Source organism: Macaca nemestrina, chromosome 10, assembly GCF_043159975.1.
Source record: "Macaca nemestrina isolate mMacNem1 chromosome 10, mMacNem.hap1, whole genome shotgun sequence".
NCBI classification, from domain to species: domain Eukaryota; kingdom Metazoa; phylum Chordata; class Mammalia; order Primates; family Cercopithecidae; genus Macaca; species Macaca nemestrina.
The window spans coordinates 61,638,263-61,656,802 of record NC_092134.1 but is presented as its reverse complement, the minus strand read 5'-3'; the positions used below and the strand labels follow the sequence as shown (position 1 = coordinate 61,656,802).

The 18,540-nt window shown below is 40.2% G+C and overlaps 1 protein-coding gene across 1 annotated transcript in view; it reads left to right on the top strand.

Annotated features, from left to right (window-relative positions):
* Nucleotides 1-3,114: 3,114 nt before the first annotated feature.
* Nucleotides 3,115-18,540, top strand: part of LOC105473367 (RAB21, member RAS oncogene family) — a 31,045-nt gene continuing 15,619 nt past the window's right edge. Inside the window, exons 1-2 of the mRNA XM_011727155.3 lie at nt 3,115-3,533; nt 17,874-17,933. Coding sequence (XP_011725457.2) covers nt 3,381-3,533; nt 17,874-17,933 — 213 coding nt within the window. The 5' untranslated portion in view covers nt 3,115-3,380. The remainder of the gene's footprint in view (nt 3,534-17,873; nt 17,934-18,540) is intronic.

Sequence of the window (18,540 nt, the reverse complement as noted above, 5' to 3'; positions counted from 1 at the left end):
CTTCAAGCGATCCTCCTGCCTCAGCCTCCCAAAGTGCTGAGATTACACGCATGAGCCACCACGCCCAGCCCAGGATATTGGTCTTAATTCACAAGTGTAGTGCAAGAAGAGGGGAGAAAGGAAGAGTCATTCCAAAAACTAGATCTCATACACATTATAAGTAGTCCATAAACTCAACTTTATAACACCGCAAAACTGGTGAGATTGTTCTTTCCCTCCTATAGTAATAGAGCTGCATTTTACCTCTGTGCAACAATTTTCCCCCATTTGATATTGTGCTACATGTTCATTGTTAACTTGATTTCACCTGTATAATTATCCCTGTTTTTTTGTTGAGGGAAGAGGAGCTACATGAATTTGCACCCTATCATGCCTCAGTCCTCACCAGTCAGGAATATATTTTGAGTTATGCACTCACTGAAGTGTCCTCACATTTTTGCAGCTCTTCTCTAAGGAGGAACTAGAGTTCTAGTTGTTTGTTTGTTTGTTTTGTTTTTTTGTGGCAGTCCCTGTTAAGTTTATACAGACCAATCATAGTTGACTCTAAGACTGACCTAAATTCTTAGGAGCATAGAATCTATCCCAGAATTGGCCTGAATTTCTTTCAATGCTTGGACTATTATGGGCTACTTGTTTTCTCACAATATACTTAAGTATGTTTCTTATGGCTGCTGTAACAAATGATCACAAACTTGGTAGCTTAATACAACACACATTTATGCTCTTTTAGTTCTGGAGGTCAGGAGTCAAAATTAGTTTCACTAGGTTAAAATCAGTATATCTGCAGGGCTGAACTCCCTCCAGAGGCTCTAGGGCCTCCTTGTCTTTTCCAGCTCTGGTGGCTGTACGCATTCCTTTGCTTATGGCTACATTGCTCCATAATCTGCCTCCATGGTCACACTGCCTTCTCCTCTTCTGGGTGTGAAGCATCTCTTTCTGCCTCTCTCTTATAAGGATACTTGTAATTGCAGTTAGTGCCCACCCAGATAATCTCCCCATCTCAAGATCCGTAGCTTAAATCAAAAAGTCCCATTTCCTAAATAAGGCAACATTTACAGGCTCCAGGATCTAGGAGCTGATATCTTTCGGGGCTGTTATCAGCCTATCACAATTTACATCTATATTTACCCACTCTGTGCTCAAAAGTATGCCAACCTACTTATTGTAACCCATGAAAACTTGCACTACCTTCTTAAATGTCAACATAAGCTAAATGTAAAAACTTATTTTAACTTCAAAAATTATTTTGGCTGAGTATGGTGACTTATACCTGTAATTCCAGCACTTTGGGAAGCTGAGGCTGGAGGATTGCTTGAGTCCATAAGTTCAAGACCAGCCTGGGCAATATAGCAAGACATGCAAGATACCGTCTCTACAAAAAAAAAATTTAAAGATTAATCGAGATCAACAGTCCCCTTTCTTTTTAGAGTCCCAACTACAGAATTCTGCCTGTCTCCTGAAGTCTAGGATAGGTGCCTGGGTGATTAGCAAAGTAGTGCTATAAGGTTGGCTAGGCAGGTAGTATCCTGACAGTTTGGCAAATGAGGAAACTAAGACTTGGATTCAGCTGGGTGTGGTGGCTCGCACCTATAATCCCATGCTTTGGGAGGATGAGGTGGAAGGATTGCTTGAGGACACAAGTTCAAGACCAGCATGGGTGACGTAACAAGACTCCCTCTCTAGTTAAAAAAAAAAAAGAAAACAACAAAAAAACAGCTGGGCATGGTGGTGCACACTCATATTCCTGGATACTCAGGAGGCGGAGGCTGGTGAATCACTTGCGCCTAAGAAGTTGAGGCAGCAGTGAGCTATGATTGTGCCACTGCACTCCAGCTAGGTCATGGAGTGAGACTCTGTCTCTTAAAAAATAAAAAATACTTGAATTAAATTTCCAAGGTCCCACAAATAGAAATGGTGTACCAGCTGAGCATAGTGGCCCAGTAATCCCAGCACTTTGAGAGGCATAGGGAGGAGGATAGCTGGAGCCCAGGAGTTTAAGACCAACCTGGGCAACATAGTGAGACCCTGTTTTTAAAAAATAAAAATAAAAGGGCCAGGCATGGTGGCTCACACCTGTAAGCCCAGCACTTTGGGAGGCTGAGGTGGGTGGATCACCTGAGGTCAGGAGTTCAAGACCAGCCTGGCCAACATGGTGAAACCTCGTCTCCACGAAAAATACAAAAATTAGCGGGTCGTGGTGGTGGGCGCCTATGGTCCCAGCTACTCGGGAGCCTGAGGCAGGAGAATCACTTGAACCAAGAGGCAGAGATTGCAGTAAGTCGAGATCACGCCACTGCACTCCAGCCTGGGCGATACAGCGAGACTCCGTCTCAAAATTAAAAATAAAAACAAATAAAAAAGAATGGGGATGCAGATAAGAAAAAACAAGCAATCATCAAACAAGTTGCCTCAAGGTGGAGTACCATGGAATGTCAGAGGCTTCATGAAAGACAGAAAAACTGAAGAGTCCTTGGGGTTAGGAATTCAGAGGTGGGCAGGTCTTATACAGACCTCGCCCTCAACAAACCTACAGCCTAATAAGAGTCGATAAAATAATTTCCATGGAGTGTGTAAAGCCCTGGTGAAGGAGACATACTGGTGTTAGGAAATACCTAATTTTGTGGGGTGGGGGAATGGAAGGATGGGGGAAGGATTGGGTGGTCAGAGATGCGGTTTAAGCTGAGACTTGAAAGATGATGGAGTAGTTGACCACGAGGTCAGAGGAACTGGGAAGCGCTATGATTCGGGATCCCACAGAGAGAGATTCGAGGGCACCTTGACAGATTTGGTTTACAGTGACCTCTGGTGTAAGAGATCATTAGCCTTGTGAACATCCCCTCGGCAAAAACGATGAAGTTCTGCACTTCATTTCACCAGAGGTGGGCTCACCTCAAATTCCTGGTTTCTTATTCCCGCAGGCTCCCACCAACTGCAGAGCAGAGGTGGCTCACAAGCGGCGGGGCTCTGCCCTAGATTGCCAGTAGGCGCTTGACTCACATCCAGCTCCACCCCTGGAGATGCTCCAGAAGCCCCGCCCACGTCCAGGCACGTTCTTCTGGGGCTAGTCGCAGGGGCCGCCCCGGCCGCGGCGCTCACGTGACCCGAGGTGTGACGTAGGAGGAAGGAGACGCCATTAGAGGGAGGCAGAGAGGGATCGTTCTTCGCCTTTCCTCCGGTGCCTGACGTGGTGGGCTGGGGCCCTTCGTCCTCGGACTTTCACTCAGCCCTTCCAGGCCTCGCCCGAGGAGGGAGTGGGGACAGCGCCCGGGTCGGCGGAGCCGGGGTGGTGGGGGCTGAGCCGGCTGTGGCTGTAAAGGCGCTGCCGCGGCTGTGGGGAGGGCGGCGCGACACTCGGGCTCGGGCGGCCGGGAAGCGACGGGATGGCTGCGGCCGGCGGCGGCGGGGCGGCGGCGGCGGGCCGAGCCTACTCGTTCAAGGTGGTGCTGCTGGGGGAAGGCTGCGTGGGGAAGACGTCGCTGGTGCTGCGCTACTGCGAGAACAAGTTTAACGACAAGCACATCACAACTCTGCAGGTGCGGACCTCGGGGAGCGGGAGGGGGCGCCTCAGGGCCCCTACCCCTCTGGGGCTGGGGAAACTTTGCCGCCCCGGTCCCCTGGATCTAGGCTGGTAAATCCCAGGCCTGTCATCTCCGCCTTCGGTTTACCTTTCCGAATTCGCCCTGGGGAATCACCAGGTCGGGGCAGCCTGTAGACGCGAGGACAGGCTGGTTGGGAGGGAAGTGGAAGGGCCCTGAAAAGTCCCCAGTGCCCTCCGTGGTGGCTGCGCACGTTGTGGTCCCCGTCTGTGGGCTTTTTTTTTTTTTTTTTTTTTCCCATTTACTGCACTTCCTGGGCCCCAGGTGTCTTCAGCGTTGCAGTCTTCAAATGTTAGCTCCTTTTCTTTCTTTCATAATTAGGAACTTAGCTGCGGATTCGATTTTGTGAATTAGGTGATTTGTAACTTCAGCGCTTACTGATGACTAAGTGTTTATGCAAGTTCCATTTTGTCCTGAGTAACAGGAATGGCAAAAGAGCCATCTCTGGAGGTTTTTTGAAATGACCGCTTGCCCAGGCGTGTTACGCAGTTTCATTGCAGCCTGCGTGGGTCTGACTTGTGGGTCACTCATATTCTGCGAGGTCGATTGACCCACGCTGAAACATCAAGTGAATACTGACCAACAATTGGTCCCCAGACTAAAAGCCGGTGCTGTTACTCATTTTCTTTACCTGTAATAAAAGGCCGGCTTCTACAGGTACATTGGAAAGGTGTTAACATGTTATCATTGATTGAGAGTGAAGCCAGGCCTTTAAGGGAGTTGTACTCACCCCACTCTCCCAGAGAAATCAGTTTTCATGTATTAAAAGAAATTTATCCTACTAATTTGACTTATCAATTTGTCCAAAGGCAGTAAAGTCTAGTGCACTTTTGAGCCTGATTGTCTAGGTTCATGTCTCACCTCCATCCATTTAACTAGCTGTGTCATACTGGGTAAGTTACTTAACCTGTCTGTGCCTGTTTCTTCTGTTAAAATGGCCATAATGGTAGTATCTAGCTCATAGGGTTGTCAGGATAAATATACAGAAAAAGCCCTGATGACCTGGTCCAGTGTAAGTTGTCTATCTTTACTGCCCCAACTTGCACAATAGGTCTTAATTAGTAAATGTGTAGTATGTGAAAACATCAACACTACTTAATAGAATGCGTAATCTCCTAATTGTTGTGACATTGGATGTTTGATGCTATTATTAAACTGAGTCTAGAATTTACAAGACGCTCTGGCTCTGATTCCATGTTCTATTTTTACTCTTCTGTTTTTACTCGTATGTAAAGCATATCTGAAAAAGTGAGTGCCAGGAAACTGCATTAAAAAAAAATCCTTGTACCAGAGCACTAACAAAATTTTAATAATGAATTGTTATTGTTCAGTGTCCTGTTAGTGAGAGCCTTGTGTTTTGGATCAAGAAAATTCACTGGACAAATACCCAGGATCGTTTAGAAGTTTAGAGATTTACTTAGGTAAAGTGGTAACAATAGCTAACATTTAGTGAGTTCTTACTGTGCTGATTATTTTGCTTGATTTCTGTCATTTAATTCTTATAACACCCTATGAAGTGGATAGTTTAGTGGATAGCCCTACAGGTGAGGAAACAGGTTTAGTTGAGTAATTTTGCTGACAGTAATATTACCACAAGTCAGTGGTACAGGAGTGTCCAAGCTCAAATTTGAACCCCTGTCTGACTTCAGATTTTGAGCAATAAAATCACATTACCTCTGGATATTGGTAAATAACCCATCTAGTGTTTTCCTTTATGCAAAGATCTAAGATAAAAGAAAACTATTGTAATTGAGGTCTTCGCGTTTTTTTCAAAGGATAACTTGAATCTTGCCCTTTCACCCAGGCTGAAGTGCAGCAATCTTCACTCACTGCAACCTCCACCTCCTGGGTCAAGTGATTGTCCTGCATCAACCTCCCAAGCAGCTGGGATTACAGGCACGTGCCACCATGCCTGGCTAATTTTTTTGTATTTTTAGTAGAGATGGGATTTCACCATATTGGCCAGGCAGGTCTCGAACTCCTGACCTCAGGTGATTTGCCTGTCTTAGCTTTCCAAAGTGCTGGGATTACAGACATGAGCCACCGCGCCTGGCCATACCTTTTCATAAATTTCTAAAACATTCTTGAAGCTAAAAGCAAAGTAAAAGTTTTTAAATATATGAAAAGCCACTGCACTCCTACACAGGGGAGGACGAAGTTGTAGTAGATACCCAGTGTTAATATCTGAATTATATTATAGAATTTAGGATTTTGTTGTACACCGATGTATGTAAACAGCAATGTGTCTAATCCCTTTCAGAGATACCAGTTCACCTCATCTTTCTTAACAATTTTTCAGAGGAATTTGATTTATGTGACTTGTAAGACACAACTTTGTATCTTTTTAATTTCCAAATGGAGAGGAAATGGTGTGAGAAGATATGAGAGGAAGAGTTCACCTTTTTTCTTGTCAACAGAGTACCTATCTCTGTAAACTACTTTGTATTTCTATAAAGTACATTCTCATACATTTCAAAGAATTGCAGGATTGACAGGAATTTAAGATAGTTTATGTATGGATCACTATTTTGGTCTTTTAATGTTTAGTCAAGTGGTTGTCCCCCCCCTTTTTTTTTAACATCTTGGTGGTGAAATGAACTGGTATTATGGAAAGTGGAAAGCTCACTATGTCCTAAGGTGGCCCATTTCATTTAAAATTTTGTTTTGTTTTGTTTTTGAGACAGAGTCTCACTCTTATCACCCAGGCCGGAGTCTAGGGGTACGATCTCAACTCGCTGCAACCTCCATCTCCTGGATTCAAGCGATTCTCCTGCCTCAGCCTTCCGAGTAGCTGGGACTGCAGGCGCGTGCCTCCATGCCTGGCTAATTTTTGTATGTTTAGTAGAGATGGGATTTTGCCATGTTGGCCAGGCTGGTCTCGAACTGCTGACCTCAGGTGATCCACCTGCCTTGGCCTCCCAAAGTGCTGGGATTACAGGTGTGAGCCACCACTCCTGGTCCCACTTCATTTTTAGACAGGTCTAATTTCTAGTAAGTTTTTCTGTATAGAAAGCCAAAATCTGTTTCCCTGTATTTTTCAGTCCTAATTCTCCCTTCTGAATCTTGGTATCTCATATGACATTCCTTCTGAGAGTTGAAGATAACTATCTAGTCTTCTCTTGGGTGAACAACTCTAGTTCCCTTAACTAGATTTCCAGTGACAGTGACATCGTTTTAAATCCTTTCACTTTTTTTTTTTGTTTTTGGAGGCAGAGTCTTGCTCTGTTTTGCAGGCTGGAGTGCAGTGGTGCTATCATAGCTGCCTGCAGCCTCCAACTCCTGGGCTCAAGTAATCCTTCCACCTCAGCCTCCAAGTAGCTGGGACCACAGGCGTGCGCCACAATGCATGGCTAGTTTTTTTCTTTATTTTTAGTAGAGTTGAGGTTTTGCTATGTTGCCCAGGCTGTTCTAGAACTCTGAGCTCAAGCAATCCTCCTGCTTTGGCCTCCTGAAATGCTGAAATTACAGGTATGAGCCACTGTGCATGGCCCTTTCACTATCTTGATATCTCTTCTAGACACTATTTAATCGTTTTCCCTCTTTCCTTAAAGTGTGATTCGTTGAGCTGTAGAAATAATTCCAGGCGTGGTGGTTTGAACTGAACAGAGAATTGCAGGCTATCACCTCACCTGTTGAGAATCCTTTTCCAACACTTAAGTAGATTCTGTGAGCTTTTGGGGAAGCTCTCACTTCGGTAAACACTGAATTTGCTGTCAATTGAAACATCTTAGTCTTAATTGCTTCAAAAAAAAAAAAAGCATTATTTGTATCTCTCAAATTCTCTTTTCTTTGGTATTGTAGTTAAGCTTTTTCTTTTGTTTCTAATACACTTGACCCATTAAGGTTGACTTTGGTAGATTTACTCCAGTAGGTAAGCCTGTTAATGTCCTTTTTAATTTGGATTCTGTAATTCACGAAACACTGACTGGGCTCCTGTGGACCAGGCACTGGGTTGGGTCCTGGACATGCAAAGAATAAGGTGTGGAATCTACTGTCTGGATTAGCTACTTTTTAACTTTGCCATCTGAAAGTTAGGTAAGAATGCCTTTAATATTCCCAACAGGTCATTATTAAAGATTTTGAAAGAAAGCAGGGGGAGAGAGGGCCAAGTACAAAGCTCTGTAGCAAGTCTTACTGTAGTCCAGTGATGCATGACCGGAAGTTCTATTTTCTGTAGACATATAGAATCTTAGGGAGGGTCACAGGCCATTCCCTCCTCCTTCCCTTGAGTAAGAAACAGTTATTAATGGAGTGCTATACATATTAATAATAATAGAAGACTGACTCTATGGGCTACTACCTAGTGGACACAAATCCCTTAATAAAATGTTAACAGTTACTCCAGCATTGCAGTTCTCCTTTTTGCTCAAGCCACATCTGTCTTGCCCACAAGGTTATCATGAGATGCTTTGTCAAATTCTTGCAGAAGACAAGATATGCTGTTTCTGCAGTACTCAGATCTATGAGGAGGCCATATAATGTGATGAAAAGAGAACGGACTTTGAAGTTAGACTGGGGTTTGAATTCTTACTCTCACTTCATAGCCATCATTATCCTGACAGGATATTCTAATGCCTGTAAGCGAGCTCCTTTTCTGTAAAATGGGAGTACCTTACTTATAGGACTTTATGTGGATTACATGGACAGCCATCATGTGTAAAGCTCCTAGCACAGAGCCTGGCACATGTTTGTGTAATAAATGTTTGCTGTTTGCTGTTAAATGAATAGATGATGCTGGATTTATGTTTTTCTTTCAAGGTAATTGAGTCAAAAAAGGTAATGGGATTATTTTCACGTGAATTATTTTGAGAACTCATGCTGTCTCTGAGGGGTCATTACATTGTAAAATTGCTTATAGATTAGATAAATATTTTTAAAATAAAGCAAATCCGTTCTGGTGTTTTCACTGATACCTACATTTCCGCAATTCACTTTCTTTCTTTCTTTTTTCTTTTTTTTTTTTTGATTGTGACATTTGCCATACTTTGGTGTTTTACTGTGGCCCTCTTTTTCCAGAGCTGCTCCAAGGTTACTGGTAGTTATGGAGTAATCCTGTAGGTAAGCTCTCTTAACTTACACAAGCTCTCTTGTGTGGTTTCCTCGCTGATTTGAGGCTTTGATAAATTTGGCAGAAATAAGAAAGACAATTGGAGTGAGGGAGTTACTACTACTGTTTCTCTGAAATTTGTGAAGGCAATACGGTTGAATCTACGCAGTTAAATTCAAGAAACATTTATTTTATACATGGTATATGTCAAACATTGTATTAGCTGGGGAATATAAAGATGAGCAAGGTATTTAAATATCAGTTACTTTTCTTGACTTTATTCTTAAAGGATTGTGCCACTTTGGTTTTAACCACTTCCTCAATTTGGTATGCCCTCTTTATATCTGTGCTTCTAGGTTATGTACTCTTTTTTTTCCCCCCCTCTTATTGAAGGTGCTTATTGAAGATTAATCGAGATCAACAGTCCCCTTTCTTTTTAGAGTCCCAACTATAGAATTCTGCCTGTCTCCTGAAGTCTAGGATAGGTGCCTGGGTGATTAGCAAAGTAGTGCTATAAGGTTGGCTAGGCAGGTAGTATCCTGACAGTTTGGCAAATGAGGAAACTAAGACTTGGATTCAGCTGGGTGCGGTGGCTCGCACCTATAATCCCATGCTTTGGGAGGATGAGGTGGGAGGATTGCTTGAGGACACAAGTTCAAGACCAGCATGGGTGACGTAACAAGACTCCATCTCTAGTTAAAAAAAAAAGCTGGGCATGGTGGTGCACACTCATATTCCTGGATACTCAGGAGGCGGAGGCTGGTGGATCACTTGCGCCTAAGAAGTTGAGGCAGCAGTGAGCTATGATTGTGCCACTGCCCTCCAGCTAGGTCACGGAGTGAGACTCTGTCTCTTAAAAAATAAAAAATACTTGAATTAAATTTCCAAGGTCCCACAAATAGAAATGGTGTACCAGCTGAGCATAGTGGCCCAGTAATCCCAGCACTTTGAGAGGCATAGGGAGGAGGATAGCTGGAGCCCAGGAGTTTAAGACCAACCTGGGCAACATAGTGAGACCCTGTTTTTAAAAAATAAAAATAAAAGGGCCAGGCATGGTGGCTCACGCCTGTAAGTGCAGCACTTTGGGAGGCTGAGGTGGGTGGATCACCTGAGGTCAGGAGTTCAAGACCAGCCTAGCCAACATGGTGAAACCTCGTCTCTACAAAAATAAAAAAATTAGCCGGGCATGATGCTGGATACCTGTAATCCCAGCTACTCGGGAGACTAAGGAAGGAGCATCACTTGAACCTGGGAGGCAAAGGTTACTGTGACCCAAGATTGCACCATTGCACTCCAGCCTGGGTGACAGAGCAAGACTCCATCTCAAAAAAATAAAAATAAAATAGTAATAAATCAATAAATTTTAAAAATAGAAATGGTGTGCTTTTTTTTCTTAAGCCTAGTCTACTGCTTTTTTTTAAAATAAATCAGTGGTTTTAAGTTTTGCATCATAGTCTTAGTCTAGGAATCTTGGTTTCTTTGTTTGCACAAAGAATATTTTGAGCGTTCAAAGTGTCTTCTAAGTATCATTGAAAGCCACATGACTGTTGATTTAAGTGATTTATTATAATATCTTCATACAGTATAATAATTGAAGTTCTTTTTAAAATCTTTTTCCCCTTAGTATTTTATGGAAGTTTGGGTGATTTTACTTAAGAAATGAGTTTTTCTGAATGTGGCCACAAATTTCTATATCTGACTGCCATTTTCTGCTTTGTGCTTTGAGTTACTCTTTAAATGTGATTCTCTGACTTTCCTTTTGAAAGTTTTTATTTGGACTCTTAAACTAATTAAAATCCTTGTTTTTAGGAACTAAGAAGAAATGTGGAAATATTCAAGCACCTAGCTTAGGGGTTTTTTTTTTTTTTTTTTTTTTTTCCTTTTTTTTTTCCACTGAGATGGAGTATCGCTCTTTCGCCCAGGCTGGAGTGGAGTGGCGTGATCTTGGTTCACTGCAACCTTTGCCCCCTGGGTTCAAGCAATTCTCCTGCCTCAGCCTCCCAAGTAGCTGGGATTACGGGTGCCCACCGTAGCGCGCGGTTAATTTTGTATTTTTAGTAGAAATGGGGTTTCACCTTTTTGGTCAGGCTGGTCTTGAACTCCTGACCTCAGGTGATCCACCCACCTTGGCCTCCCAAAGTGTTGGGATTACAGGCATGAGCCACTGCGCCCGGCCTAGCTTAGTTTTTTGATAGCTAATTTTTATTGCCTTGCTAGAGAGGGCCAATTTTATAAATTAACCTGCCTGAATTCTGTCATGTCTTAAGTCTGGAAGTGGTAATGCTTTATTCATTTATTTTTTTTTTTTATTTTAAAAATTGACAATTGTACATTCTTTAAATACTTAAGTCTGTACCAGTGTTAGCAACTAGCAAGAATATTTATTTTGCACACACGCACTCTCTCTTACTCATACACTCCCCCACCCTAGGCCCCCAATTAATGAAGTCTGTTGAATTTAGTTGATACTAGATAAAGCCAGGAAAGTATTTGTTCACAGTGTAGTTACTATGTTGCTTTCAACAGATACCTTATAATTGTTAAATACTACTTTAGGTGGTTTGCTTTGCCAGAACAGTAGTTAGCAAGCACAGCAAATGGTCTGGCTAACAGAACCAAAAAATTGATTAAACAAGTTATGAAAAGACTTTAATTTGGCAGATATATTTTTTCCCTATTATTTCTTAGTAATCCTTTTCTTTTTAGGTTTTTTAATTTTTAATTTTTTTCCTCCTCCCTGTGATTACCTGTCAATTTTTTTTTTAAATAGCATTTTCTTTTTTTTTTGTCATCCACTATGATTTCCGGTAAGCAGTTGGGTAAACAAGAATCAGGTGTTAATACAAGTTACAGATGACAACCTGAGCTGATAAGATTGTTAATTTTTTAATCTCACTAAAGCATAGAAGATGAAATAATTGGGATTAGAAGATGTACTGGTGAAATAACTCAGGATTTGAAGGAGATAGGGTGGAAAATGTGCCATTACTTACTTGGATCCTTGCTAGTAATATTTTGTGCCTACCCTGAGAATATTTGGGGAGGTTAGGGTCCAAGAACGCTTACTGTCCAAGTGGAGGAGTGCCAGGTTAAGAAATGTGTGTATGTTCTAGAATAGTTAGCTTTGTACAGTGGAAAAACTATTGTGGAGTCAGACAGGTTTCCACCCACTGCAGCACCCAGCTGAGTTGTCTGACCTTCCATGAGTCACTGTATTTTTTTTAAATATATCAGGTTCACAGCCGTAAAGTAAGACTAAGTATCTGTTTCACAGAGTTGTTGAAAATTAAATGAAAAAGCCCAAGCACAGTGCTTGGCACACAGTATGGTTGTTTTTTGTTTTTGTTTTTTCCACCTTCCTATAGTCCTAGAACCTTTTGAATTGGCTGTTATTCAATGTCACTCTCCCTCCTTCCCTTTGTACACTGGGGGTTCTTTACCGAGATGTTGCCAGGCATTTGTAAATCTCTTGGAAGTACATGGGAATTGTTTTTAGTATGTGCATATTAGGGTGTTTTGGGGAGTGAGTAGGTTCGTGGCTTTCTTCATATTCTTAAAGAAGTTTGTAATTACTTCTCCCACCTTCACTACCATGTAAGAATTAAGAACCACTGCTCCAGAGTAATTGTTATAACCAGTGGTATCTCAGTAGTCTGGCCAAATTAAGTGTGCCTGGTAGAGGTGATTAAAAAAGAAAAGACAAATTTCAGCTTTTTGATTGTTTGCTGCTATCTTTTTTTATAAATTAATTTTTATTTTTATTTCAATAGTTTTGGGGGTATAGGTGTTTTTTGTTACATGGATAAGTTCTTCAGTGGTGATTTCTGAGATTTTGGTGCACCTGAGCAGTGTACACCATGTTCAATATGTAGTGTTTTATCCCATACCCTCCTCCAAACCTTCCTCCTTGAGTACCCAAAGTCCATGATATCATTCTTATACCTTTGCATCCTCATAGGTTAAGTCTCACTTGTAAGTGAGAACATACAATATTTGGTTTTCCATTCCTGAGCTACTTCACTTAGAATAATGGCTTCCAGCTCCATCCAAGTTGCTGTAAAAGACATTATTTCATTCCTTTTTATGGCTGAGTAGTATTCTATGGTATATATATACTGCATTTTCTTTATTCACTTGTTAGTTGATGGACACTCAGGTTGGTTCCATATCTTTGCAATTGTGAATTGTGAATCGTGCTGAAATAAACTGTGCATGTGACTTTTTCATATGATGACTTCTTTTCTTTTGGGTAGATGCTCAGTAGTGGGATTGCTGGATCAAATGATAGTTTTATAATACTTTTAGTTCTTTAAGTAATCTCCATCCTGTTTTCCATAGTGGTGGTTCTAGTTTACATTCCCACCAGCAGTGTAAAAGTGCTCCCCTTTGGTCACATCCACACTAGCATCTATTGTTATATTGACTTTTTAATTATGGCCATTCTTGCAGGAGTAAGGGATGTCTCATTGTGATTTTAATTTGCATTTCCCTGATAATTAGTCATGTTGAGTATTTTTTCATATGTTTGTTGGCTATTTGTATATCTTCTTTTAAGAATTGTCTTTTCATGTCCTTTGCCCACTTTTTGATGGGATTATTTGTTTTTTTCTTGCTGATATGTTTGAGTTCCTTGTAGATTCTGGATATTAGTCTTTTGTTGGATGCTTAGTTTACGAACATTTTCTCCCACTCTGGATTGTCTGTTTACTCTACTGGTTATTTATTTTGCTGTGCAGAAGCATTTTAGTTCAATTAGATCCCATTTATTCATTTTTGTTTTGTTGCATTTGCTTTTGGGGTGTTAGTCATGAATTCTTTGTCTAAGCCAGTGTCTAGAAGAGTTTTTCCAATGTTATCCTCTAGAATTTTTATGGTTTCAGGTCTTAGATTTAAGTCTTTGATCCATCTTGAGTTGATTTTTATATAAGGTGAGAGATGAGGATCCAGTTTCATTCTTCTACATGTGGCTTGCCGGTTTTCCCAGCGCCATTTGTTAAATAGGCTATCTTTTCCCAAATTTCTGTTTTTTTATGCTTTGTCGAAGATCAGGTGGGTGTATTTGGCTTTATTTCTGGGTTCTCTATTGTTCCATTGGTCTACGTGCCTATTTTTATACCTGTTTGCTGCTATCTTGATGTTTCAGCTTTCTTCTTAAATATATTCATAATTTTAGAGCAGGGCTTAAGTTTTTCATTATGAAGGAAAAAAAATGTACTAGGGATCCTTTGATAATATGCATCATATATCTGAGTTAAAATAATTTGATTAGTAAGGAAACTTAGGAGCATATCTTCTACTAAATTGAATTATACCTGCATCGATTTACCAGGGCATATTGTAGATGTGCTTATCTATAATAACAGTATTTGACTGTCTATTATAGGCAGGGTACTATGACTTTCCCCACTTCTTCCACAAGAGAGGAAGTGTTAGAGAACTCAGATCTTAGTCTGGGAAGTATCGTAGCATAGTAGTTACAATTAATATCTGGAGCCAAACTGCCTGGAATTTCAAATGGCACTGTGTCACTTACTGTGTGACCTTGGGCAAGATATTTACCCTCCTTATGCCTCATTTTCCACGTCTGTAATACATGGATAACAATTATCTCTGACTCACAGGGCATTATTGGCACCTGAGAATTAAATGAATTAATATTTGAGAAGCTCTTGGAACACTGCCCATTTCATTGTAAGTGCTGTAAAAACGTTAAATAAAAATATATAATCTAGGCCGGGCGCGGTGGCTCACACCTGTAATCCCAGCACTTTGGGAGGCCGAGATGGGCGGATCACGAGGTCAGGAGATCAAGACCATCCTGGCTAACACGGTGAAACCCCGTCTCTACTAAAAAATACAAAAAACTAGCCGGGCGAGGTGGCGGGCGCCTGTAGTCCCAGCTACTCGGGAGGCTGAGGCAGGAGAATGGCGTGAACCCGGGAGGCGGAGCTTGCAGTGAGCTGAGATCCGGCCACCGCACTCCAGCCTGGGTGACAGAGCGAGACTCCGTCTCAAAAAAAAAAAAATATGTATATATATATATAATCTAGTTAACAGAATACTTACACCCATGAAAAGATAATTTATAGTATAAGATAGTATAAGCTGCAGTAAATGTAGAGTTGATTCCCTAAAATTCTTTAGGATAGGAAAATTTAGTGTGCATTGCATGCATGAGTATAAGAGAACATGAAATTTTGGGGAAAAAGAGCCATATTTGGATAAGTGGAATTTAGATAGAGAACAGAGAATAGGCCCAAATTAGAGGGGAATTTTATGGGCAGAAGAATTGCAGAGGATGCAAAAAAGCCATACAAGTTGGAGAATAAGTAAAGAAATATTGGAAGCTATCGTAAGAAGATAGATGTGGACACATTGTGGAAGTCTTTGGATATAAAGATAAGGCTTTGATACTTTTAATTGTAAATGCAGGCTCCCCAACTTTTATAAAGAAGCAGCTTATTAATGATTTTGTGAAAAGTGCATAGCACAGTACTTGGCAGAAAATGAACATTTAATAAATGTTAGCTCATATTAGCAGCAGTAGTAGAAATGACTGTCTAGTGTTTTTACTGCATGGATGGGCTATTTTTGTGAATTTTTAACTACTTACCTATTAATTGAACACAGATAATTTCATTGTTTTTGTTTTTCTGTATAATCAATGTTGTGATGTGTACCCTTTCCATAAAAGTGTTTTGTGTATCCATAGTTCCTTAGAGAAGACTTAATACTGTCCTTTAAATTTACCATGGGAGAGTGGTGGGAAATTTCGGAGGGGACAGTAGAAAAGAAATGAGGGAGCTTTACCAACTCTGATGCACTCCCTTCTGAGAAATCTTTTAACACTCATGACCAAAAGGTTATGATATTAGCTGTCAGCAGGGATATTGAAGCATACTTATTAAAAATGATAACCTATTAGGGAATCCTTCAATGAGTTGTAAGGGTTTTTTTGTTTTTTTTTAAACCAGGGAAGCTTTGGGAAGATAATATGGCATGCAGAGTAGGGTGTGAGGTGAACCAGAGGTATTTATGTTATGACATAATAAGAGACTTGTGGTCATAGACCCCAGAGGAAATGTGAAGGCAAGGCTTGGTAGATTTTGGAAGCATATGGACTGACAAGGGCTTAAGAAGATATTTTTAAGGTTCTAAACTTCAATGAGAAGGCAAATGTGATCAAAATACTAAAATCAGAATGAAAATCCAATTTTGGGGAGAAGATTGGTTCAGTCTTACATGTATTTGAAAAAGAGGCATTTAAATTGACCTATCCATTAAATATTCGGATAGGATTCAGATTTTGTTTTTTTTCCGTATGGCATTAATACTGAAACCATGAAAATGATTGAGTTCAGATAAATTACACAGCTAGTATGTAGCAAAGCTGAGATTCAGATCCACAGGTTCTGCTCCAAAGTTCATATTCTTAGCCCCTATGCTAGCATAAATGGGAGAAGTCATTTATTGTCGTAACATGTATTTGGTCTTTGCATTTTTCAGGTTAATTTGCTGTTTTGGCGTTTAATTTATTTTTCTCCTTTTCTGTATAATTTTTATTTTATTTACTAAAATATCTTGAGGATAGCTGGGGCCTTGAGGGCAGACATACATGTGTTTGAACCCAGCTCTGCAATTTATATTTATCTGTAGACTCCTTAGTTAATCACTGCATCCAGTGGCCTTTTCTTAGTTCTAATTTTCTGTGGTGTGCCCATAGCAAAAAGACCTTCCTGAAATTGAGATTTCTTGCGTTTCTTTCCTTCAGTAATTCACTATCCTGACTTTTTATCTGTTTCACCTTTTTTGTACTTACTTCTATATAAATACACCTAAATGTGACTGTCTCTACACAGGTCTTAACTCACCTCTCTATTCCTTTTTTTAAACTTGTCGGCTGACTCTGGATTCTGGATATATTTTGTCTTCAGTAACTCTTGATTCTGTTCTTTCTTTCCTATCTTCATGGTCTTAGTTCAGACCTCCTTTTTTATATTTTTCCCTAATTTTGTAATAGTGTTCTTTCTACCTATCTTTTCTAGTCCAACCTCCCTTCCTATCCCAGGGTCATTCTCTTAAAATATAGATCTGTTTCCCCATTGCTTGAAACCATTCAGTGATTCTCCATTGTCAGTAGTCCTGTGTGTTCAAACAGTTGTTCTTTAGGATGAATTAGGTATTTTTCTAAGAAAAAAAGGTTCAGTGCTATACAGAAGAAAATCAGGGAAAAAGAGTTCAAATGAATTTGGGAAATGCTTGTATAAATACAGTCAGCTAGCCTTCTGTTTAGCAGCATCCTAATGTGTTAATGTGCATTGTTAGTGTATAAAAATCAATAAATAGCATTTCCAAAGTATACCTGACGTGTGTGTGTGTGTCTAAATACATGTCTGGTGTCTTAGAACAAGTTTTATTGAGACTATAAGGTAAAGTCCATCTATGTAGTCTCATCTCTGGTATTGACCATACCCACTTGGAGTTCCCTGGGGGATGGGGTCATGTATTTGAGGCTTCAGTGGCATCACTCATCTATCAGAAAAAACCCCTACTGCTCCTAAAGGGGAGATCATTACCTTCTCTCTGAAGCCTTCTTTGACTCATTCAGACAACTGTTACACTTCCTTTCTCAGTACTATCTTTACAGTGTATTTGGCAAACCCTCCATTTTAGCAGTTATCACATGGAATTGTAATTCTCTTTATTTTTGTTTCTCTAATAGAGTGTAAAAGCTAGAACCATGTCCTTTCATTTCTCTGACTTTAATGCTTAGGATAATTACTGAATATATGTTAAACAATTGAGTTACGAAGTAATTGTGGAACCATTTTGAATAATATTGATATTTGTACATTAAGTAAACCACCAGTAAACATTTATTTTATCTTAGAAATCTCTTAAACTCTTTATTTCTGTGAGTAGATAAGGTAGCATCAAATTAAATGCTCTAGGGAAAATTTTGTTCCACTTAGATAAGGAAAAGTATTAAGAAAAAAGTACTTATTTTCTGTGTATTTTTAATAACCTATGTTCAGAAAACATGATTTTTTTTTAGGTAAAAATGTAAATAATATCTTTAATGAAACAATTTCGATCATTAATTTGAAACTCGGTGATTACTTTTTCTCCCAGATAACTTTTACATTGAGATGATTCATTCATCTATAGTTGTTAGGATAAAGAACCGTATTTTATATGAAACATTGTTTAATGTATATTTCTCTTTTTAGGCATCATTCTTAACAAAGAAGTTAAATATTGGTGGGAAAAGAGTAAACCTTGCCATATGGGTAAGTGAGCTTTTTCAACTCTTATGCATGGAGGCTTCTTCCTTTTTTCTTTTTTTTTAAGTTTATTGGAGCTTAGCCACAACTTTTTTTTTTTTAATTAAAAATAATCTTAAAATCTGGTTGAGAATTATATCTGGAATATAATTGAATATTTGAATATTGCTGTTACAACTTTTCAGCTGGAGAAGGGTCAACTCAGAAGGGTTCCACTTCAGAGAGAGGACAGGGTGGGTGGACAGCTTGCCTGGCCTTTTTTCCCCACCCTGTGTCTCCATATTCCAGCCTTCCAAGGGAATGACTTATGGAGAGTAGGGTTAGGATAATGGAGCAGGGTACTTGTTGACTGGTGATCTTGATGCATGTGCTGTTTCCCTGTCTCTCCCAGTGTGGGAACTTAAACTTAGGGCAGAGCCTATTCCTGTCTTATAATACTGTGTTGGCTGTTTTGGCCCTCTGGCAACTGAACTGGTTTTTTAATGGGGTTGGGGAAGTTGCTGAGGAGGAGGAAGGTTGGGAGGGAAAAAGTAACTGTCATATATCACTAAAACATTACATATTGGTCATAACTTAAAATTTTTTTGTGTGACCTGTTTTGCTGTTTTGTTTC